This window comes from Sceloporus occidentalis, unplaced genomic scaffold (assembly GCF_023333645.1).
Source record: "Sceloporus occidentalis isolate IW3139 unplaced genomic scaffold, rSceOcc1.0.p SCAF_3, whole genome shotgun sequence".
NCBI lineage: Eukaryota > Metazoa > Chordata > Lepidosauria > Squamata > Phrynosomatidae > Sceloporus > Sceloporus occidentalis.
In genome coordinates, this window is record NW_028316983.1 from 186,787,927 (window position 1) to 186,812,104 (window position 24,178).

The following is a 24,178-nucleotide window of genomic DNA, read 5'->3' on the forward strand; positions in this document are numbered from 1 at the left end:
TTGTGAGTTTATATTTCCAATCCAACACATTCATTTGTAATGGCGCTCATCCTGCTCTTACCTCAATATCAATATTGTTGAAAGGTCTTCCCTCTTTCTTTGGCAAATTAGTTTCATTTCCTTTAGGACCATAGATATAGTAATGATATATGTGTCTGAAATATTAAGTTTGATTAGTATAGATTAAAAAATATAGACATGCACACCATAACATTCAAGCAAACAAGTAGTTTAAAGTAAAAAACTGACATGACATAACTAGAATCTGGAAGCGTAAAAGCAGGGCTAAGTGTATTTTGCAATAATATATCTGTGTATGTGCAAGTCACCTGTTGATGTATGGCAACCCAATGAAATGGATAGTTTTTAAGTAAGGACTACTCAGAGGTGTTTTGATAGTGTCCACCTCTGAAATATATCTGCAATACTGGTATTCCTTGGGAGTCCCTCATCCAAGTATTAACCATGCCTTAGCTCCCGAGATCAGGCAGTTTCTGGTGTCTTCATGGTATTTAGGCTACAATAATATATACTTCCATGAAACTACAGGTAATACAACTTGCATGAAACAAGTTTGTGGTTGTAACTAGATAACGCCTCCAATCCTTATGTTGATTTTTTTAACATATTTTTATTTACATCCAGTATCAGCGAGAGAATTTGCATAAGGACAGGTTGCTTGCCTGTAACTATGGTTCAAGTAGTCATCTGTGAACTTACACAAATGCATTATCTATGCATGCATTATTCAGAACCTTCTAGAATAGTACATAAGCATTTTGGTGGTAGCTCTGGCCACTCCTTGTATACCTAATGGGCGTGCTTCCCACCTAATACCTCAGTTCCAGGGATGCTGAAGCAGTAGCCAAGGATCTAAGGAGAAGACAGGACAAAATGAGGGGGTGGGATGGGCCATTGTGTTAGTTCACAGATGACTAATCAAAAGACTACAGTTACACTTAAGCAACCTTAAGAATGCACTTGTCCTTGTCCTGACAAATCTTGGCAATGACCCTCGTGATGAGGGGAAATGGATAAAAGGGTCCCCTCCAACTAAAAAGGAATGCATCACCTAGAGCTCTCCATTCCCTGAGGGCTCTGGAGCAGATACTACATTGCTTGTGAACAAGTCCACAGTGTGCCCCATTCTGTAATGACACTGCAGAAAACCCCTGGGTGTAGCTTCCACCTGTGATAGGATACTGCTGTCCATCCCAACATATCTGGTAGGATGCCCTCTTCACTAGATCTGCTATCCAGATTCCTCATGGTTACTGAGGCGTCAGAGAATGATGCTGCATGACTGGTTGTTGGGCAAAGAAGCTGAAGATGAGGAGGAAATTTCTTTCCTATTTTTGAGATTGATCACCCACTCTATTTTGACGCAATTGCTGTTCCATCTCTGATTTTGGCATAGGTGAAACTGGCAGAACAGACTTATGTGGGATCACTGGTTGATCTGATATCATTGATGGACAGTTGATATTTGGAGGATGGGTTGACTCCGAAGCATGTAGTGATGAATCCATGATTTCTCCACCTGAAGTTGTACCAACAAGCATAGGTTCTGGAGATGGAACAGGTGAATTCACCACAGGACTGTGTCCTCTGGTCAGATGAAGAGGACTGAATGACAACAGGAGCCAATGTTTGAACCTCGGTCTCAGGTAACAGTGGTTGATCTTTCTGTATCAGGTAAGCATGTTGAAACTGTTCTACCTCTCTCCGTTTTTTTCTTTTTCTTAAATGCTTCTTTGATCACAAGGTTGTTGGTCTGAACTAGTATCTCCTCCCAGTTCAAAGACTTTCCTGGTGTTGGTGGAACATGGGTCTGACCGATATGAGTGGAAACAGACTCTGTGATGGTCTCAAGAGAATGACTGGGTATCATCATAACTGTTGGTAGAGCTGCCAGTTCAGGGGTAGGACTTGCTTTAGTATGATATTTAGAGAAGTTGGTGGATGTCTCCATTAGAGAACACTTCAAAGCTGCCTGTACTGAGGGGACTGAGGCTTATGGTAAAGATGGAACTTGAGATGATTTATGAAACTGAGGTGACAGAGGCAACAGCCTTGAGTGCTTTCTCCCACAGGAGTGCTTTTAATCTCAAATTCTTGTAAAGGCCTTGGAATTAGAGTAGGCACCAATATTACAGCCCTTCCCAAGACAAAGAAGACATTCCAAGTGACAGTCTTTTTGGAATATTTTGCCTCTGCAGGAGGGGCAGCATTTAAAAAATGTGGAAGAAGCCATACACTGGCCAAAGCTTTGATAAGCAGGAGTTCCATCCGCAGAAAGGACAACAAAGAAAGTAGTTACAAGCCTGGTCAAATCCAATAAGACAGTCTGATCAAGCAATGAACACAAATGCAATAGAATATCTGTAAATCCGTTAAAACAATTCAAGTCAGAAGCAAAATTAGACAGAGGAAAAGAATGTAGCTTAGAAGGCACCTAACTGATACTGCTGCTATGGCAGACAAAAAGGAACTAAGGTGTTAGGTGGGAAGTGTGTCCATTAGGTGTACAGGAAATTGGCAGGGCTACAGTAAAAATGCATACATAAATATTCCAGAAGGTTTTGAATGATGCACTGTGCAAGCACAGATAGTCCATTTGTAGAGTCACAGAGACCACGAAGAAGAACCAAGAAAGACTGGAAGAACCTGATATAACAGGAAAGAGCTTACTACATACCCCCTTATAGAAAAATAATGCACACATGTGTTTGGGCAGCCTACTAGTTCACTTCTCCCAAATTACAAAAACAGTGGTTGAAAGGATGTACATGCATATTTTTCTTCTAGTTTCTAATCTTCTAATGTAATATCTTCTAGTTTCTAATGTAATATGCAACTTGTATGTTCTTGAGGAATTATTTGTGACAGGTTGAGTCCCCTTTATCTGAAATGCTTGGGACCAGAAGTGTTTTAGATTTTGGAATATTTTTGGATTTTGGAATAATTGAATATATTTAATGAGGTATCTTGGAGATGGGTCTCAATTGTAAACACAACATTCATCTGTTGGGCAAACCAGACCAGCATGATAACGCCAGCTTGGGGGTGGCGTGGGGGCATGATATTTAGATGATGCATGCCTCAATGCTGCCCCCAAGCTGGCGTCACGCTGCCTGCCCCATCAAAAACAGGCAGCATTACAGTGCTCCAGCAGTGTGGCTTTTATACACTGCACGCCACAGGAGCACCAAAAAAGGTGTTGCCTAAGCAGAAAGGACAGCTTTTTTTCCACCCCAAAAAGTAGCTGCTTTTTACTACTTCTTTTTGGGCCAGAAAAATGCTGGGTCAGGGCCATACTGTGCGGTTGCTGTGGCCCAGATCTGGCGCTCAAAGGGACTGCGTCAAGCCACCCATTTAGAGCTGTCTGGACCAGCCTTATGTTTCATATACATCTTATACACATAGCCTGAAGGTAATTTTATACCATATTTTTAATAATTTTGTGCATGAAACCAAGTTTGTATCCATTGAACCATAAGAAAGCCAAGGTGTCACTATCTCAGCTATCCGTGTGGACAATCCTTGATTTTGGAGTATTTTTGAATACTGGATAAGGGAGACTCAACATCTATAAAGTTCTTTCTTTATAATCTGTAAATCAACAGCCTTTCAGGGGGGAAAAATAATGATCAACTCACGTCAGCTGTCTCATCCAAAGATGAAAATTATTTTTTAAGTAGTGCACATGTTCTGGCTGTACACCAGTAATAACCACTGCAGTGAAACCTGTTTTGTCTTTTTCTTCCATGATAAGATTGTGCAGAAATCGTTCATCATCGTTAACAATATGAGAAGAGTCACGTGGCTACGAGAAATATTTAAAAATAAAGTGAAATCATCTGATAAGAAATACTACTAGTTAATTTCAGTCAGCAAAGAATATAATAACAGGGACGTGGAACCTAATGGGATTTAACAAATTTGGGCAAAATTTACTCTTGAATTTGACTTTCCTGCCTACTTATCTGAAAAGAAAAACTAGTTATTACAATTAAAACACTGAGAATGGCTCAGACTTAATAGCTACTTCTATGCAGCAAGATGAATATTTCAATTGTTTTAATATCACCAAACAAATTATTACATACTATTTACAACATTTCTCTAATGCCCCATAACCTGAGGGTCTCTGGATGGTTTACAACAAGCTAATATAAAAAGAACTAAAATGCAGGATAAAACCAAACTGTACAATCAATGGCACCATAAAACACAAACCAAAAACTCAGACCACACCAAATTAAAAACACATTTAATTACTATACCTTTCTGTTTCTAATGTAGCCACTGTACACAGATTCTTTGTTTTTCTCTTTCTTTTCAAAATCTTCTTTAGAAAGAACAAGCTCATGAACATCCTGAGAACCTGCAGGTTTGCTGATCATCTGTTCAGTATGTCAAAAAGTTAATGCATCAGAACCAGCTCATATTTATGCTAGGTACAATTACAGTAGTGCACACAGAGCAAGATACTGGGAATCACATCTACCCAAATTACACAGAAATCAAGTATGAACATCGCTTTATATTTACTCTAATGTAGCAATCACACCAGTACAATATTTTGTGGTGTATTAATAGTGCAAGACAAGGACTAGCTTCTCCTGCCAGCAACTTAGGTAATAGCATGCAGAATATTCTCACTAATTAGCTCTATGCAGTTACCATCTAAGCATATTCACTCAACATGTGAAGAAGGAAGTGGACTAGCACTATTGCTGACTGAAAAAGATGTGGCAGAGAGCCACAGTATGGTTAGGACAACTCACAGACTAACTTGTCATGGGACTTCTCATGGATAAGCCTTAAATGACCCTGCTGTTGTTACAGTCTAGACTCTATTCTGTAAAAACAGCAGGATAATAGCAGTTTAGACTCTAGACAAAACTCTTTAGTGCTCCATCTGTTGCTACCACAATATGAGAGATCATTTTTACTTTAATCACTTCCCCACTACTAAGCCACTTTCAATCTTTGCTACCATCATACTGCTAGTTTAGATAAGTATATCTAGACATAGAGCAGAACAAAGATCTTACAACAAGCATAGATTTTAAAACAAGCATTACCACATGAACTTCAGTGTATCAGTTGTTACTTCTATATTTGATACACTAGCATGCTAATAATTGATAATAATGCTTTTTAACTGCTACTTATAGTGGTACAGTGACTAAAATTCTACCACACAATGGAATAATTCCACCCCATTTAATACTCAAGTATGAGGTTGTTAGTCTCTACTTGCTCGACCTCAATTACTAACTTCTTCCTGCAGTTGGTCCAGCAACCAACCAACTCCCCAGTCCTAGCTCTTACCACACAATTAAGCGGTCAACTCTCTTGAGACATAATGACAATGGAAAGTACTGCCTTGAAAAATGCTTTCAGACTGTATTAGGGCCTGATGGTGAGCTTGTGCATCACTGAAAACTGACATGTCCATGAGTGAAATTTATTTTACTGAAAAATCTCCACACATTCTTGGGAGTGGTTATCATTTTTTGACAACATTTATAGATTATTTTCATAATTTATTTAGAAATTTTTGCCATCATCCATAGAGTAGTGTAGAATGACTTTAATATGTGTACCCACAAGACCAGTTATAGGTTCATGAATTAGTTTATTATGTGTATTTCTATTCTGTGTTATAAATGGATGAAATTCTACGTGAGGTCTGCATTTCTGTGATTGTGAGATCAACAGGCTGTTTGCCTGAACATCCTTTGAAAATTTTGCTAGCATTCATAAGGAGGTGCAGTAGTTTACTATGTGTTTCTATGGTCAGCAGAAAAACTGCACAGTCTTTAAGGAGCCCTGGTGATGCAGTAGTTAAGTGCCAGTACTGCAGCCATTCACAGCGACAAGGCTGGGAGTTCAATCCCAGGCAGGGCTCCAGGCTCCACTCAGCCTTGCATCTTTCTGTAGGTTACTAAAATGAGTACTCAGCTTGTTGGGGACAATTATCTTACACAGTGCAAACTGCTTAGGAAGTGCTTAAGTGCACTAATAAGAGATATAAAAATGTACTTGATATTGCTCTTCGTCCTCTCTATACAGTGGGCCCTCGGTATCCACGGGAGGGGAGGAGCCATGTGGCTGCACTACCATTAGGCAGAATGGGACTGGAGTCTCCACTCCCTCCTTCCTTCACCTCTCCCCCCCCCCCATCTCAGCTTGACTTTGGGGGTGGAGTCTGCCACCCAGCCAGTCAGGGCCAGGGCTTGAGTCTTGGAGCCCTGTCCCCAGGCCTAGCACCTGGGATGGAGCCTCTGGGCTCCAAAACTCAAGCCCCATCCCTGGCACCCTCTGGCCAACAGGGCTCCGGGGCTTGGCTGGAGGGTGCCAGCGCCAGAGGCTCCGTCCCAGGTGCTAGGAAGAAGGTGAGGAAGAGGGGAGAGGGGGAGGAAGGAGGGAAGGAGGAGGGTAGAGGGAGTAAAGGGAGAGGCGAGGTACTTTTGTCCCCAATGGCAGTGCTTGCCATCCACGGATGCTCAAATCCGTGGATGGCAAGTCTGTGGATAAAGAGGACCCACTGTACAAATCTTCTAGTTAAAACTGGTATAGTAATGACTTTCCGGCAATTAAAACACAGTAACAAAGTAAAAATCCAAAACATAGTGTTAGACAACAGTATAAAGAAGCTACATGAAACACTAATATTATATAGGGTTTCGGCAGCAAAAATGTTATTTGCAGCAAAATGGAAGGAGAACTGCCCAACAATGGATGAATGGTTTATTAAACTTTATGAATTCATGGAGGCTGACAAATTAACTAAATTACTACAAGTGAAAACAATGGAAAGTGTTTGGAAAGATTGGGATACATTTATTAAGTATTTAAAAGAATGTAAAAACTTAAGCTATTATTTGGGGCTAGAGTGATCCTTTGGTTTCTGTTGTTATTAAATTGAGAGATGATGGAATAATCATGCATATGAAGGAAAATGTCAAGAAAGCATATATATATTATTGATTTTGTATAAGAAACCCAAGACTAGGAAGTCCAGTAATTGTTCTAAAGTGTATTTGTTTATCTTAATTTGAGGTATAGAGATTCTTATAGAGGTGGAAATGGTAGGAAAGAGAAGTTATATTTTTAAGATTTCTTATGAGATGTTAAGTGTTTTGTATGTTTCTATTTGTTTTGTAAGTCTTTGTAGGTTGACTATATGTTTTGTATATTATTTTTGTATTGTATATTGTTTTTTAAGTTTTTTAAAAATTTATTTTAAAAAATAAAATAAAAAACTGGTATAGTAATGACTCCCGGGCAGTTAAAACACAGTAACAAAGTAAAAATCCAAAACAGATATTTGCCTCATCCAAATATACACTTCGATTCAAAGTGCTTTCTGTTTAATTCCTGTGGTTACGAATTATAAATAATGCCTGTTTATAATTTACTTCATTTATTTCTAGCTGACTTTTCTCCCATATGGAAGCCAAAGTGGCTGACAACATAACAGTAACAGTTAACACAAATACACACACACACAAGGCTTGTTTTCCAAAGATGCTCTGTGTGCAGTGCACAAGAGCAGAAATATGCCTAGCCCTGTTGCTGTTTTAAGTTAATTGAACATAATATACAAAATGTCTAAAACAAATATCCAATTTTACTTACTCTGGCAGATTGTCCAATAAAAAACACAGCTTGTTTACCACCAACCCCAAAATATGATATATCACTGTTTAAACTGCGAGGTACAATTGGAGGACGTACATATCCTGAATGATCACTAATGTCAAAACTGGATAAAAAGAAATATCAGTAAACATTCAATATATAGTGGTTAGCAAAAATAAATAAACAAACATTAACAAAGAAAATAAAAGTTTCCTATTTGTGACAGTATCTATTCAAAGCATATAAAGTAATTATAATAAACACATCACTCAGATCCACTTTATATTTATAGAATGTCCAAAGATGTTTCATGCTATCTACTAGAGCAGACACAGGAGACTGACAGCCTTGAGATATTCCTAGTATGGTTTGCAAAGCTTTTGGGACTCCATCCACTTTCCCCTTCAGCCCAAATTACTAGCTGAGTGGTAGGGGTAGTGATGGGCAACCTAGTTATTAGCAACACTAAGAGTATATCCATACTGCACAATTATAGAAGTGTCATTTCAAATGTCATTTTATAGTATTCTGGAATCTGTACTGGAGTTCTAGGGTATTCTTCTGTACTAAAGCACTAGAGCTGTCTGGCAGAGAACTAAGTATTTCCCAAAACTACAGTTCCCAGGATTCCACAGGATGGAGCCCATGCCCATTAAAGTGGTGCTAATGCAATTTAACTGTGTAGCGTGAATTTACTCCACTGCTCAGCCCAGCAGTGGTATCTAGCTCTTTCTAGACTCTCAGCTTCTAGAAGGAGGAGCCTTTGCCTCTGCATCATTATTTGGAAACCTGCATAAGCTCTTCTTTGCAACAACACCTAGAGCTTAAGAATGCACATGGATCTGGGGACATGAACTGGGCACTGTCTCTCTGTCTCACTATGCACACACACACATACACACACAAGAATGTGTGTCTGTGTATTTCTATGTATATATTTACATATGTATGTGTATGTGTGTATTTATACACACACATACACACACTATATTGGTGAGCTGTATATAAATATGCAATCACTAATGAAAAACAACTATATATTTCATTATTTACCAATTAGTCTTCCAGAAAGAACCCTATATGCTAACTCAAACAACTGACAAACTGAGTAAATGCTATAAAGCATAAGACACACTTAAATTATGAGATATCAAAAAGGAGTTACCTTGGCTTTTTATTTTTTGTTTTGATTTATAAACCTTTAAGAATATAGTTCTTGGCCTTTATTTGAAATGTATGCCCTAAACTGAGAAAGACTTACATAAGGCTTCATCTAATTTTGTGAGACTGTGTTTGTGCATCAAGAATATTAAACTACCCAAATATATTTCATTCCATACATTCTATCCTTTAGATTTTTCCTGTACAAAGATTTTTCCAGAACAACCATTCTGTTTTTTTTTTAATTTACTGTATTTAGGTTGCACACTTAGATAGGAGTAAGTTCCACTGGGGCACACTTCTCAGGAAACATTTTGGAATTGTGCTTCTACAAGCTTTCTTAGCTCTACTCTAGAAGTAGGAGTCAGAACTACATGAAATACATTATGTTATGATAATGAAGACTTCAGACAGCAAATTTTAAACACAGGGCAAATTAACCAATATTAGGTTTCAATGTTACTGAAGGTAGAACATCCTAACCTTTCCATATCACCTTGTCGTGTAAACTTTGACAATCGATACACAGCCCAGTTATTAAGTTGTTTAGAAGTCATGCCTCTTCCATTATCAACCACAGCAATAGCTGGCTTTCCCTGGGTATCATCGAACAACTATTGTGAAAAAGGAAGAAAAAATGTATGACGTTACTACAATAAATTAAACCTACAAAATATTAGACATTAAACATCAAGCCTTAAGAGTCTTACCAGCTTTAACTGTATGCTCCGGACACCGGAATTTTGAGAAGTAGCTGACAGTGAGTTATCAATTAATTCTGCAAGAGCAAATGCTAAATAAAAAGAAAGTAAGTTTCTAAGAATTATCATTTACAAAAGTTATATAATCAAATATGCATTTGAAAGGCACAACAAGCTACAGAGTATTCCCATTCAAGTGAGGCTCTTGTATTTATGGATCTTTTCCAAATGAGCAAGAGGTCAAATTTTCCAGGTGCTGTCACATGACTATGTTACCAGTAATGAGGGAAAATTCAAAATTATGTCAGTGTTCAACTCTCAAAAATGTTAAATCAAGCCTCTCCAAGCCATTAACATGTTTCTTCCCTAATAATACCTTGTAAACCTATTTAAGATTAAATCATAAAGAAAAAGAAAAAAGGCTATGAATCTTACACACAGAAAATAACATAAAGCATTTGATTTTCTAGAACATCCACAGGAATAAAAATGGAAAGGATATGTTTTGGCACAGAGCATCAAAACTGCTACTGAGTTATGTCATCATATCTTTTTTTGCTATATGGAAAATAAGAACATATTTAAAGATGGGTCCTGAACCTTACATAATAATAATTTTAGTTGATATATTTTTAGATTTCTTCAATTGTGTTTTAGTATTATAATTTGCTTTATTGGGTTTTAATTTTATGATTTACTATGTTTTTAATTATATCTGTTTTTATAATATTTTGTGAATTATCTTGAGTTGCAATTCTGGTAGAAAGGTGAAACATGAATTTAATAATTTATCAATAAACATTTCTATCATACCTCCAAACTCCCAAATATGGGTAATCTGCACCTGAGTCAGGGAGATAACCCTCTTCCAACTCTATTATTCTATGATTCTCCAATTTTTAAGAATATGAGAGTTGAGTAGTAGGTTTATGAGTGACTGTAAAAAAGCTTTTGACAGAAGCAGGTAGGAAGGTTACAGAAAAACCTTTCAAGTTATCAGCTTGAACATCCATAGGTCTGGGTGTCTCACTTTGCCCCAGTGAATGGTGAGGCCCTGCTGAATTAGTATGAGGAACACCCCTTAAGACAGGTGGAGGAGAGACGTGAACCAGGGCTGTCTGGGCCACTACGGAAAGATCAAGATCTATCATGACTTATCCTATCCGATCTTGGCTATCACTCTGGTGACAAGGGGAAATAGAGGAAAATCGTATACGATGGGACCTCCCCAACGGAAGAGGAATGCATCACCTAGCAAGTCCATCCCAAGACGAGCCCTGGAACAGAAAATCTGGCATTGCATGTTCAGGGGCAAGGCAAAGAGACCTACGGCTGGTATGAAAGGAGTGGGATCAAAGTTTAACTACAGATGAAATCTGGAATTGAAGAAGGTTGTTATTTCTTACTAGATATTCAGTGTGTATAGGTGAGTAAGCAACTTATTTAAGGGCATATGGAATGGTTGTTCTATTAAACAGTATGTAGAAAGGAAATTTCTATTAACTCTGTTTTTTAAAACCTTAAAAAATTACTTTAATATAATAGCCATGTATTTGTCACCCTCATTTTCCATGTGCCATGCACATATTGTTCAGAGAACACCTGAAATACTTACGCAGAGGATTTTGTCCTTCACTAGCATAATACTCATACATTCCACTTTTCACAAGTGTGTCATAATGTGGAAGGAAATCAATACGTTCCTTTGTTGCTGAGGGGAGCAACTGATCAACAGAGTGAAGCAGGTAACAAGTCATCTTGTCCTTAACCATATCACCTACAGATATGAATAGATTAAAAAAGATTAAAAGAAAGAAATCAACTTAATTTTCTATACCAACTTTACGATTTCAAAATCAGTAAATTCTTATTTACATTTTAAAATGTGAATGTATAATTACTTATTGTATTTTCTTTCCTCAAAAGTATTAAGAGTTAAGCTACTTTACTAATACGGTGCACCCATGCCAACCATAGACTTGCCAGAGACGCCAATTTGAGCTTCTGTGGCTGGCAAGCCCTGCCTTTTTAAATGGGTGTGTGTGTGCACACGGCAACATGCACCATTGAAAACAATGAATTTTAGAAACCATGTTTTTTTATATCCATAGGGGAGGGGGAGTGTCAGTCTGGAACAGATCCCCCATGATAGCAAAGGACTACTGTATTACATAAAAATAACTTAACACTGCAGCCACATATGACAGGACCTCCTCTACATATCACTATATGCAGATCACATGAGGTATGAAAACAGACCTTTAGGTATGGCTCAAACTTGTAAAAGACTTCAACAACATGGTCTTCTGGTCAGAAAGCCTAGATGAGAGCCCTGATTACTAGGACATAGTAGACACACCTGACACCACTGATTTTAGAGTCTACTTGTGCTGGCCTGCTCACTGGGCTAGTCCTGAGTCTTCCTGAATTTGTTACGTTCTGGAAGCAATCACCATTTCTAAATATGTTTTTTAAAACAATAGTGTCTTGTCTTTCCATGACAACCAGGCACTGCCCAGGGTCTTTAAACATTATGAGAAGGAGAGGTTACTCAATGCAAGTTCATTTTGGTTTATTAGTCTGTAAATGCTGCTTTTCAGCAATAACATTCCACTCTAGATGCTCTAGCTCAGTACAGGAAGATTCTGTGCTTTGGTACAGATATAAACTGCAATCTTGACCCCTTTTCAAAAGACCTTTTCCAGAATTCTGATGGTCAGACTTGCTGGTGATGCATCTGGCAAAGATCAACAATCTCTAAATGACAGGTCAGCAAAGTGATGGGCAACTCTGTGATGGCAGCTGGCAGAGATGTAAGACCTGCCGCACTTGCAGATGTGAAGAAAATTATGCACTGGCTTACATCCATGCAGGATTCTAATTTCTGTCATTACATAGTCCATAGACCATTAATCATGGCAACTAGGCTCAAGACAGAGCAAGAGTTTTCATTAAGTGAAGCCTGGGTCTGCTGCCCCATAGTAATCCAAGTCTTGGCTGCTGCAACCTAATAAAGACATAACTTTTTATACTCCAGCAAAGTGTTTACATATTGTCTTCCACTGTCCTTTGTTCCATTCAGGATACCCTGATATGTTGCAAACATCTCTGGTAAGAATGGGAGAATCCTGTGACACCTCAAGGGCAAAGAATTGGAAGAGATGAAGGAACTAATGTATTTTCGTCTTTCATTACATGCCACTTAAGTGTACATCTGATTTGTTGGAGGAACATAGGTACTTACCAAAGTTTTCAACTGTGATCTCTTTTCTGTTAGTTGTTGTGATAACAAAAGTTTCTTCAGAAGAAATGCCAAACACCTAGAAGGACATGTTAAATATTAAATGACACAAAGAGGAAAGGAGGACGTACAGATTAAAGTAAAAGCATTTTAAAACTTTAAGAAATGTCTTTTTGGCTCAGTCGAAAAGTTTACCAGGTCTAGAATCTGGTTTCCCGGAGGAGTAAACCACATTGAATCCATCAAGTGGGTCACAAAAGAAAAAGGACTCCTTCACTACTGACCCTACCAATTATCATCCAGGAGCATATTATCCCTGACTCTGGAGTCTTTGTCATAACCAATAGCTACTGAAATATCCTTCATACATTAATTTCTCTAATTTCCCTTTGAATTAACCTAAGTTAATGACCATTAGCACATCCTGTGGAAATAAATTCCATAAAATAATTACACTTTGTACATTACTTACCAGCAACTGTTGTTGTTTTTAGTTGTTGTCATCTATATACATAAAAATTCTACAGAAAAGCCAAATTCTGTCTAAGAAACTTTTAAAGGTACCTTAGAATTTGGGCAGGTGCTGTATCCTCAACCCCTATGCATATGCTCAAGGAGTAATGGTCCCTATACCACTAGAGCCTCCAAAAATATATTGTTTTGATTAGTCATATGGGGAGGAAAGTCATCCTCCCATTTTGAAGAGAGGAAAGGTAAAGGGAAATAACTATATTATCTATCTGGAATGATGACTTTCACACATATTTTTCCTTTACTGCTTTTTCACAATTATTCTTTTACAAAACAAAGTTTTGACTTTTTTAATTTAATGAATCAAATGGTACAATTTTATGTGCTAATTAAGTTGTGAACTTTATGTTGATAAAATAGTAAAATGTTTTAGGTTTGACTTAAAAGTAAGTAATGCACCCATTTCAATATTTCCCACCATTTAATTGCATTGTTCTTTTAATATTGTGAGCCACTCTAGATCCAAGTTCTGGGAAAAGAGTGAGATACAAATAAATATAAATATAATAGTAATTATAATAAATCTATCCTGACTAGAAATTTAGATACTTAACATCAAATTGACCAGGCCCATCAATTTTCCCTCCCTTCATTTTAATCTGTTTTCTGGCCCATGTCACATGATTTGGCAGAAGACTTGAAGTGAATCTGAACGAACATTGGCTACAGCCTATTTGAAGGTCTACTTCATGGCAGTGTGGGCAGCAAAAATTGATTATTTTGCTACCACCAAAACACCACCATCTGTAGGGAACCATCCAGCAAAGCTGTTTGAAGTGGTCAGAGGTCTATTACACAAAAAACCTCTAGTAGAAAATGCCAACCACTAAACAGCTCGCTGTGAAGAATTTGCACAGCACTTTGCGGACAAAATCACTCAGATCTGCTCCGACTTGGATATTGTAGTTGATACATTTCCAGTGGACATAACCTTGGCACTTGTCTGTCCACTATTATTGGATACTTTTCATTTTGTGCAGCCTGATGATGTACACAGGATCCTTGGAGAGGTTAGAGCCACCATCTATGTGTTAGACCCTTGTTCTTCAGGACTTATCAAACAGGCTAGAGGAGGACTGGCTCAGTGGGTGAAAGGGGAAGGCAGTGCAAAAAGGCAATGTTCCAACTTGCCTAAAGAGACAGTTGTGAAGCCTTTGTTGAAGAAGCCATCCCCGACTCCCTCTATATTGGACAATTAAATTAACAGGCAGTGTCCAACCTACCATTTTTGGGCAGGTTACTGGAATGTGTGGTGGCTGTCCAATTCCAGAGGTTTCTGGATGAAAACAGGTTACATAGATCCATTTCAACCTAGTTTCAGGATGAGAACAGAGACAGTCTTAGTCACCTTGGTGGATGATCTAGGCAGAGAACTAGATGGCGGAGTGTGTCCATGTTATTTCTGGACTTCTCTGTGGTTTTCAATACCACTGACCATGGTATCCTTCTGGGCCATCTTGCTGGGATGGGACTTGGAGCTACAGGTTTACACTGGCTCTATTCCTGCCAGAAGGTGGAGTTGGGGGACTCCTGTCCAACCCCCTACCCATTGACATATCGGGTCCCTCAGGGTTCTGTTTTCTTCCTGGTGCTATTAAACATATACATAAAAACGTTGGAGGAAATTTGTCCAGAGTTTTGGAATTCGGTGCCATCAATGTGCGGATGACACCAACTCTACTACTCCTTTCCATCTCAAACCAAGGAGACTGTTCTGGGTCCCAAACCAGTGTCTATCATCTGTAATAAAAAGGGATCTTGTAGCTAACTAAAAGAAAGGAGCTAGTAGCATGAGCTTTTGTAGATTTGAGTCTTCTTCCTCAGATGCATGTTTAGAGTAGAGAATTCAGAAACATACCTATATAAGACAGTTGTATTTGTGAATATCAACTGAAATTCAAAACCTTGTGGGTATGGCAATGAGGTGGCAAGTTCAGTTTTAATTATGGTCGCTGGGGAACAAAGGCAGGAGGAAGGATGCTGCCTAAAGCCAAGTAGAGCAGATAACCCTATGAATGAGTATTGGCATGTAGTGTGGGAACCAGAGAAATGTGATGAACTGGTCATCACATGACTGCCATCAATAACGGACTAGATGAGGGCAAACAAATTGAAACTTAATCCAGACAAGACAGAGGTGTTCCTTGTCAGTCAGACGGTAGGTCAGGGAATAGGGATTCAGTCTGTGTTAGATGGAGTTAAACTCTGCAGTTTGGATGTACTCCTGGACTCAGCTCTGAACCTGGAGACCCAGGTTTTCTCAGTGACCAGGAATGCTTTTTCACATTTAAAGCTCATACATCAACTGTGTCCATTCATCCGGGGAGGACCTTCTCTCAGTCCCACAACTACAAGCATGATCGGTGGCTGTCTCTTCCCAGGGAAACCAGAATGGCCCCCTCCTTGTTCACATCGATCTTCACCCATGGCGACCCTATTGATGAGACATCTCCAAGACCCCTTGTCCTCCAATGCTCTGCCCAACTCCTGCAAACTCATACTCATGATATCTTTAGTAGAGTCCATACATCCAGCATGTGGCCTTCCTTTCTTTCTACATCCTTCTACTTTTCCTAGCATTATTGTTTTCCCCAGTGATTGATGCCTTCTCATGATGTGTCCAAAGTACGCCAGCCTAACTTTTCTCATCTTGGCTTCCAGGGATAGCTCAGGCTTGATCTGCTCTAAGAAGCATTTGTTCGTGTTTTTGGCTGTCCATGGAATCCTCAGCACTCTTCTCCAGCATCACATCTCTAATCTTCCTATCTTCTTTCTTAACTGTCAAGCTAAGACATTTTTATTCAGACAGGCTTTTAAAACAGAAAGTCTTTAAAGAATGGGCTGGGGGTATTGTAGTGTTTTAATTAACTTTAATTATCTTATATCTATTTAAAATTGCATTTTATTATTTTAACGTGTAATGTGTTTTAATACTCTTGATAGTTTACCATATATACTTGACTTTAAGCTGACCTCATATATAAATCGAGGGCAGGTTTTGGGGCCAAAATTACGGATTTGATATGACCCATGGATAAGTTGAGGATAAAACTTAGGGGGATGTAATGAAGGATGTAAAAGGTTAAGCAAAGGAAAACAATACCAAATACCTTACACAGTTCCAGCAGGCATAACTATTTGTACTCATACAAAGGGTTAGATGGATGTAGAAGGGGCTCAAGTGCTTCCAGGGCTCTTGCCTTTCACCAGAAGATATGTGTGTGTGTGTGTGTGTGTGTGTGTGTGTAATATATGATTTAAAGTACTTACACTGACCCATAAATAAGTTAACTCAGGTTTCTGGGGTCAATTTTTTAACCTAAATTTCTAGTCTTATACATGAGCATATACAATAATTCTATTGGAATGCTCACTTTTGTTTGTTTTTAACTGAATTGTGCTTTTAAATTGTAAGCCACTTTGACTCCCAATTTTGGGGAAAAAGCAGAATATAAATAAATATCATCATCATAATCAGCTGTCAGAACTCCCATGAAAAAGTTGGTGTTTGCTGATTTATTTTTAGTTGCTGTTTTATATACTGTTTTTGTTACTGCCCTATAGAACTGTGTAAGAATGGAAGTGGGGTTTGTTGGTAAAGTTGATGGGATTTTTGGTACCTGTTCAAAGTAAAATAATTGCTTAGCTAGATAATGAACAGATGTGTGGTACCAGGATCCACCAAGGCCAGCTATGTGGGCAGCTTGAAAGGGCTTGGGAAAGATGTGTGGGGAAAAGGAGGGAAATTACTAACACTGGCTGTGGAAATGTTTTAGTTTGTGACCAAATGGAAGGAAACCCAACAAATATATGGGAAGACACATTGCAAACTCTGTATATGTAGTATCTGAGGGTAATGGTAGCTCTATCTGTAGAAGTCATACTGTTAACTTGTTTGGTTATTGCATTGCTGTTAAAATACAAAAGACTGATTTACTGACCCAAAGAGAGTGGACAATTCTTGACAATTCTTTGGTGGGCAGGTTCCACAAGGGACCTCTCTGTGGCTCCGAGTTCCCAGCTGCACAGTTACCACCCTCCTCCAAAAACACAGTGGCACAGCTTTGAGGAACAGAATCTTTAACTTGATGCTTTCACACAAACATTAACTGCTCTTCCCTATTATGTCTTATTGTCACAGGGAGGAGTCCATGCAGCCTCTTGATACATATTCCACCTCCACATCATTGGATTACAAGCTAGATGACAGTCCCACGTCCTTTTCAGATATCCCATTCTTGCAATTTGCAGTATCCACATTCCTACCTTAGTTCTCTCAATCTATCAAGAGCATTGGCTCAGGATTAATTACAGTACAGGCTATGCATCTGCAACAGATTTAGCTGCCTCATTGAGGTAAACAAGACACTGGGTAATGAGGTATTCACTTTGCAACACTTATGGTTCAAGATAAGGGGTACTCTCAGTTTATAGGCATACTGGAGTATAATTTAATATGAAGCTCCATTTCCTATGACTTGCACGGCTGCCTGCCCCTCTTTTGTTCCCATGTCTCCTTCATTCCTCTTTCTCCATTCGCATTGTCTCTCCTGAATAGGGTTGCCATAACTGTCAACCTCCAAACCGGGACAAATGGGGGGAAATGTAGGACAATGTAGGACAAAATTTAGCCCCTAATGTACGACATATTTTTAAAATGGAGGACACGCGGAAAATGTAATGCTTTAAAAAAGTATTGATATAAACGCATGTTTCTTAGGCATGCTCAAAATGGAGGACATTTTGGCATTATTCCTAGACAGATGGCAGAAATGTACTTCCATTTCTGGCCAAACACCCCTCCCCCAAATTCCAAAACTCACACAACAGCACAAGTCCAGGCATCCTTAGCATTTGAGCTGAGATAGACAGGTAGCCCCTTGAGCCGGCAAACTACATGTTCCAAGCCTTCTTAGCAATTCCCCCCCTTCCTCCTTCTCCTTGCCCCCTGCAACCCCCCCCCAACCCTCAACTCCTCTTTTTCCCCAGGTATATCTCAACTTACTGTAAGGGGGATTTGTGGGTCAGTCTTTTTTTTTTTTTTTTAACATGGAGGCAAAGCCCCGAGAAGCCCTGGATCCCTGAGAAGAAGAGAAGGGGGGTAAATAGATAGAGGGTTAGATAGAAAGGGGTTAAATATGGGGGTTAGAGAAAGGAGGGTTGGAGAAAGAGGGGCTAGAGAAGGGGGGCTAGAGGCTGGGTTGCCATTAGTCATAAAGGAGTTGGGCACACAACAACAACAACTACAAAAGGAGCAGCAGCAGCCGAGGAGGAAGGGGGGAGGAGGAGAAAAAGGAATGGGAAGGAGAAAGAAGAAAAGGAGGAGAAAGAAGAAGAACATGGAAAAATATAAAAAGAAAAGGAGGAGGAGGAAGAGGGGAAGAAAAGAAAAAAGGGGAAAAAAAGAAGAAGAGTAGGGGGAGGAGAAAGAAGAGAAGGAGGGGAAGAAAACAAGGAGGAGGAGGAGGAGGAGGGGAAAGAGGAAGAAAAAGAGGAAGAAGAGAAGAAAAAACGGGAAGAAAAAGGAAAGGAAGAAAAACAACTTGCCGGCAAAGCTCTTTCCTGCCCTCGGCCCGCGCGAGGGACCAAAGAGGAGACGCTCCTCCTCTTGAGGCTGGCCGGCCAATGGAGAGAGTGGAGCTGGAACAGCCCCACTCCCTGCTAACAGTCACAGGCTCCTGCAGCAGGGGAGGGCTGTCCAGCCATTGGCCAGCCAGCCTGAAGGGCAGGAGTTCCTGCAACAGCATGCAGGGCCAGGGCAAAGCACAGCAGGCAGTGGAAAGGCTGCAGTAGCAGCCGCAACAGCAATGGCGGTGGCGGCTGCAGAGCGGCCGCAGTTGTTGCAGCGGAGGCGGTGGCAACCAGCTCAACCTGGGATAAACCTGGGCAAGGAGCAAAACCAGGGCGGGACCGTGCCAACTGGCCAAAAATCGGGTTTGTCCCTCCCCCAGGCGGGTTATGGCAACCCTACTCCTGAAGACCTCCTTTTCAGCCTGGCCAGATTCCATGGCTGTGTCCTTCACCTTCACCTGTCATTCCTTCTTGCTTCCCCTAGTTTCCTCACAACTGCACACTTTCTCTGGCCCCACATCCTCTTGCTGTCCCCCTGTCTGAGCCTCCCTCTCCTCTTTGCAAGGGTTCAAGCTTTCAGAAGATGGCAACATTGAGAGATAGCACTGCTGCATTGGAGAGTAACAGTCATACTTTTAAAAGTTGCCAAAAAGAAAGAAGGGAAAAGAACAACATCTATAACTCTTTTTTCTTAGGAAGATATGGAAATGTGTCATCTGCCATAACTATATGGCAGCTAGTGTTGCCTTAGTATTAGTTCCACTAATTGTTGACAGGCTTTCAAATATGCACCTCATATGTTGTAACTGTAAGGGCTTAAATGTGAGTAACCTAACACATCTGACTAAACTGTTTCTGGTTTCCTACAGTCTTTACTAGGGATTCAGTTGCTCGCTCAGACCTGACCATTTAGTCCATGCTTACACTACCGGCCTCTTTATCTATCCCACCAGAAGCCTCTCCTCTTTTCCCTTTCTTCCCATCCTGCTGATTAACAGAACTCATTTGGGAGTCAGGAGTAATTGGGTCTCTCCACCTTCTCACCTTCCACTGGCTGGCTAATAGCTAAGAAAGTCCTTTTGGGTGCCAGAGACAAAGGTCTCTCTGCTTTCACACCTCCCACTGATTAACAGGAACCATAAGCCTTTCTCATCTCACCCGAATTAACATTTCCTACCACAGGCCTGGTAGGGTCATTACAAAGGAACTCTTGGCCCTGGACTTTATTGATAACATAAATAAATAAAATTTCATATTGCGTTTATGCGTTTCTTTTACAACTCAAACACATCCTTAGACAACTTGTAATATAGTGTAGAGAAAGAACACATTTTGGTCATTCTAGAGATAACTGTTTTAAGACAGCTTTACTTGCAAATTTCTAATTTTTAAGAAGTTCAGTAAGATACAAGGCCTACAATAAAGTTTTATTTGGCTCTAGAGCAAAATCTCTGGGCACCTAATCACAACTTCCTTGAGTTTGTTTTATACTTTAATTAGAAGTATTGCATCACTAGGTGTACTGCTAATCATTTCTCAGCAGGCTTCTATACAGAACAACAAGTTGAAAACAACAGTATTCATAAAGCTGTGTACGAAGATCTTTTCTCCCTTCAGGAAACAGCAGGCATAAGGGAGATGGCAATTCCTTTTAGCTCCATAAAGCAAAGGGAAACTCAGTAAACTCTACCTTCCTCTCCTAGACTTTCAACTTAAACCTTAAAAAGGGATATTGTAGATGGCTATCCTTAGCTTGCCTTTTTATTTAAAAAAGAAAAAAGCAAAGCAAAATACTTTTCTTTTTGACTAGTTCACTGACTTTATTATATGTATGATGATACCAATTTACCTTCAAATATTTGCAACCGTTTTTTAAAAAAAAGTCCCCCAGTAGTGTATTAAATTATTTTTTATCGTTAAAAATCTTCCTATTTCTCTTGGTTGTCTGGTATCACAGTGACTATGCATGACTAGAATTATGAATAACAAACCATCAAAGTGATAAGATCTGCACTGAATTAATTTATTAGAGCTGTTTTCTTAGCATTGACATTTTTAGTGACTTATGACATTTTTAGTTATTTAATGGAGGAGAAAGCCAGTAACCTCCACTTTTACTGGTATGCACTACTAGGAACTGTGTGGGCAAACTCAGTTCTGCTCTTCTGGATTCTGGATGAAACACAAGAATAGGTTGGGGGGAAAGGAGATGATAGTTGTCTGTAAGTATTCCCATCTGATTTAACTTATCCACCTGAAAGCCCAAGAAAAAAAGAACAGGGGCGCTGCTGGTGCACATCCACACTACCCCCAGCAGAAATGGTGGGAGACACTGATGTTCAGAGAACAGCAGTGACACCACAGCTAAGACACACTAGCACTGCGCACAGGGAAGCTAAGGTGATCCTCCCTGAATGGTTACCTATGAAAACCTTATGATAATACAGCCCCAAGTGAGACACTGGCAGGATAAGAACACAGACAGGCAGACAGATAGGAAGGAACAAAAGATAATCACGTCTGTCAGATGAGCCAAGGACATAGAAAAACTCAAAAGATGGTGAGCCAAGTAATACTGTATATATTCATTATAAGTCTAGAAATTTAGGTCAAAAAATTGACTCCCCAAAAAATTCAGTCGACTTATCCATGGGTCACTGTAAATACTGTATCTTAACACTTACTTAAAAGAAGGAACCATCCCCTGGTGAAAAGCAAGAGTATAATATGTGAAGCACTGACCCCCTCTACTCTCTCATCCATCCAGCCTTAAGAGAAAGCACAAAGAGTTGTGTCTGCTGGAGTTTTATAAGTTCTTTCACAATATTTTGCTTTGCTTCATCCTTTAGATCCTTTGCTATATGCCCCTAGGTTTTACTCTTGGCTTATCCATGGATCATAGCAAAATCCATAATTTTGGCCCCAAAACTTGCCCTCGACTTATACATGAGGTCGACTTATAGTCAAGTATATACGGTACCCAAAAATGCAACTGCTGTTCAAAGGAGCACCACACACATAATGGGAACATGTAATGTGAGAAGCATGAGCCAAGAGAAACTAGACAGAGTAACAATGGAAATGAAATGCATGGACATAGCAGTATTGGCGGTGAGCAAGCAAAACTGGGCAGGAATGGGCCACTTTGCCTCAGACAGCCTTCTACTCAGGGAATGAAAAGACACCAAGCAACCAGGTGGCTTTCATATTAAGCAGAGACATGGCGAAAGCAGTCAAAGTATACAATGCAAACCAGACCACATCATCTCAATAAGGCTCAAAGGAAAGCCTATTAATTTCACCATAATTTGAGTATGTGCAGCAGTCACAGAATCAGAGGAGGAAGAAATGGAGACAAAGAAGTCCAGGAAGAAATTCAGAATGCACCAATGCAAGATATCAGGCTGATCATAGCAAAAACAATTGACAACAGTAGGCAGATTTGGATTAGGCAAAAGAAATGAAGCAGGTGAGCGTCTGACAGATTTCTGTGACGCCAACAACCTGTTCATTGCAGGCACCTTTTGTATGCTGCCAGAAAGAAGGCTATACACATGGACATCACCAAAGATGGAATAGATTATGTAATTACCTGCCTCAATCCTAAAAATACAGGGAGAGGCGGGATATACATTATTATTATTATTATTATGATTATAAGTAAAAGATGGAGAAGCTCCATTCTGGTGGCCCAGATTAGACCTGAAGCTGATTGAGGCACAGGTCACAAATTACTTCTATCGAAAAATAACAGTAAAACCAAAGAAGAAAACAAAACCAGTCATTGTACCAAAATATTATCCAAGCAACATCTCCTCAAAACCTATCAACAATCTAAGGAACAGATCTGCACTACTAAGCCTAACAGACGGAGAAGCAGAGGAAGTATGGGCAGTGAAGAAAGCAGATGGGAGCAAAGTCCACTCATCTGGGATGCTGGAGAAGAGTGCTCAAGACACCATGGGCAGCCCCAAAAGGCAAACAAATAGGCCCTTTGACTAATCAAGCCTGGACTCTCCCTGGAAGCCACAATGAAGACATCTATCTCTCTCAGGACATTGTGGCTGCAATACCACTGCGCCACCAGGGCTCCCTATGGAAGGACCTAAGCGCTATAGGGTCACGGCCAGCAGCCTGGGAATGAACTGGCCTTTATGGCAGAGAAGGAACAGGTTAGATCTCTGCCTGTTAAGTCCGCCTTGGCGCCCTTGAGGCTGCAGTGCCAGCGCTTAACCGCTGCGCCACCAGGGCTCCTTCAGATACGCCATCCCTCTAGCACTCGGCCTCCCTCTTTATACCGAACGCGCCCTGCAGGTGTCGCTGTGGGGTGAACCGCCGAAGGAGCGCCTCCACTGAGAGAACGAGTCGACAGGCGTCAAAAAGGGAGACGCGGGCGCGAACAGGGTTTCGGTTAATAACGCCGGCGGCCTCTAGGGGGCGCGGGGGAGAAAGCAAAATGAAAGCGCGTATCTCGAGGCTCCAGGGCAGCCTCCCTTCGCACCTTCCTCTTTCCATGACGCGTTTGGACGGAGGCCTTTGGCGCCCTTTTTTTCGGCCCAAAAAGCTTAAACAGCCTCCCGAAGGAGTCCTACGCAGTTTGGCAGGTGGACGCCACATACTGGGTGGATCCGCACGTCTATCGCTGCGGTGGCTCAAGGCGAGGGCATTCTGGGACCTGTAGTTTGTTGTGGGCCCCAGAGCGGGGCAGAGCTCTGCTCTGGTGCCCACAACAAACTACAGGTCCCAGAATGCCCTCGCCTTGAGCCACGGCCGTTGAAGTCTTTCTCAGTCAGTCCCTTACCTGACAGACGGCGCTACGGAAGCCGCCGTAGCTCTCCCGACATTCTAGAAGTTTCTCGTCGTCGTCGGAGCAGTCTCGGCGTCGATCGTACACGAAGAGGGTTAGCACTTTGCGGCCGCTGCCATCGTCCTCGCTGTCACTTCCCTCCGCTGCCATGTTGGGACGGTAGTGCGAAGCCCCTCAGCCAAACGAGAACGCGGCCCCTCCTTATCCTCTTCTTCCTCCTCCTCCTCCTCCGCCTTCTGAGGCAGCTTCTCCGCTTCTCGGAGGCGTGGCCAGCCGTGCGGGGCGGGGCTTATCCGTCGGGGCGCGCAAACAAAAGCGTGAAAGAATTCGCAGAGGGGGCGGGGCCAGGAAGGGGAAAACCCGGAAGAGAAAGCGCTCGCGGGAGTTTCAATCCGGCCTCCGCGGCGCTGAAACGTCACGTCCGTTAAGCGTGCCATGGCAACGGACGTTGGGCGGGGCCAAAGGGGAAAGAGGCGTGACGTCAGGGAGAGGGGGAGGAGCGCCTCTTCT

At 40.7% G+C, this 24,178-nt stretch overlaps 1 protein-coding gene across 3 annotated transcripts in view; it reads right to left on the bottom strand.

Annotated features, from left to right (window-relative positions):
- SMCHD1 (structural maintenance of chromosomes flexible hinge domain containing 1) overlaps positions 1 to 23,969 on the bottom strand; it is a 137,926-nt gene extending 113,957 nt beyond the window's left edge. Inside the window, exons 1-10 of one of the 3 annotated variants that reach the window (XM_089517129.1) lie at positions 23,663 to 23,747; positions 14,514 to 14,601; positions 12,763 to 12,838; positions 11,134 to 11,295; positions 9,528 to 9,610; positions 9,301 to 9,431; positions 7,654 to 7,780; positions 4,287 to 4,406; positions 3,660 to 3,826; positions 62 to 155 (exon numbers count right to left, since the gene is read on the bottom strand). In XM_089517129.1, coding sequence (XP_089373255.1) covers positions 62 to 155; positions 3,660 to 3,826; positions 4,287 to 4,406; positions 7,654 to 7,780; positions 9,301 to 9,431; positions 9,528 to 9,610; positions 11,134 to 11,295; positions 12,763 to 12,838; positions 14,514 to 14,516 — 963 coding nt within the window. In that variant the 5' untranslated portion in view covers positions 14,517 to 14,601; positions 23,663 to 23,747. Of the gene's footprint in view, positions 1 to 61; positions 156 to 3,659; positions 3,827 to 4,286; positions 4,407 to 7,653; positions 7,781 to 9,300; positions 9,432 to 9,527; positions 9,611 to 11,133; positions 11,296 to 12,762; positions 12,839 to 14,513; positions 14,602 to 23,662 lie in introns of all 3 variants that reach the window. The other 2 variants (XM_089517128.1, XM_089517130.1) reach the window with 2 other exon arrangements.
- Between the last annotated feature and the right edge of the window lie 209 nt (positions 23,970 to 24,178).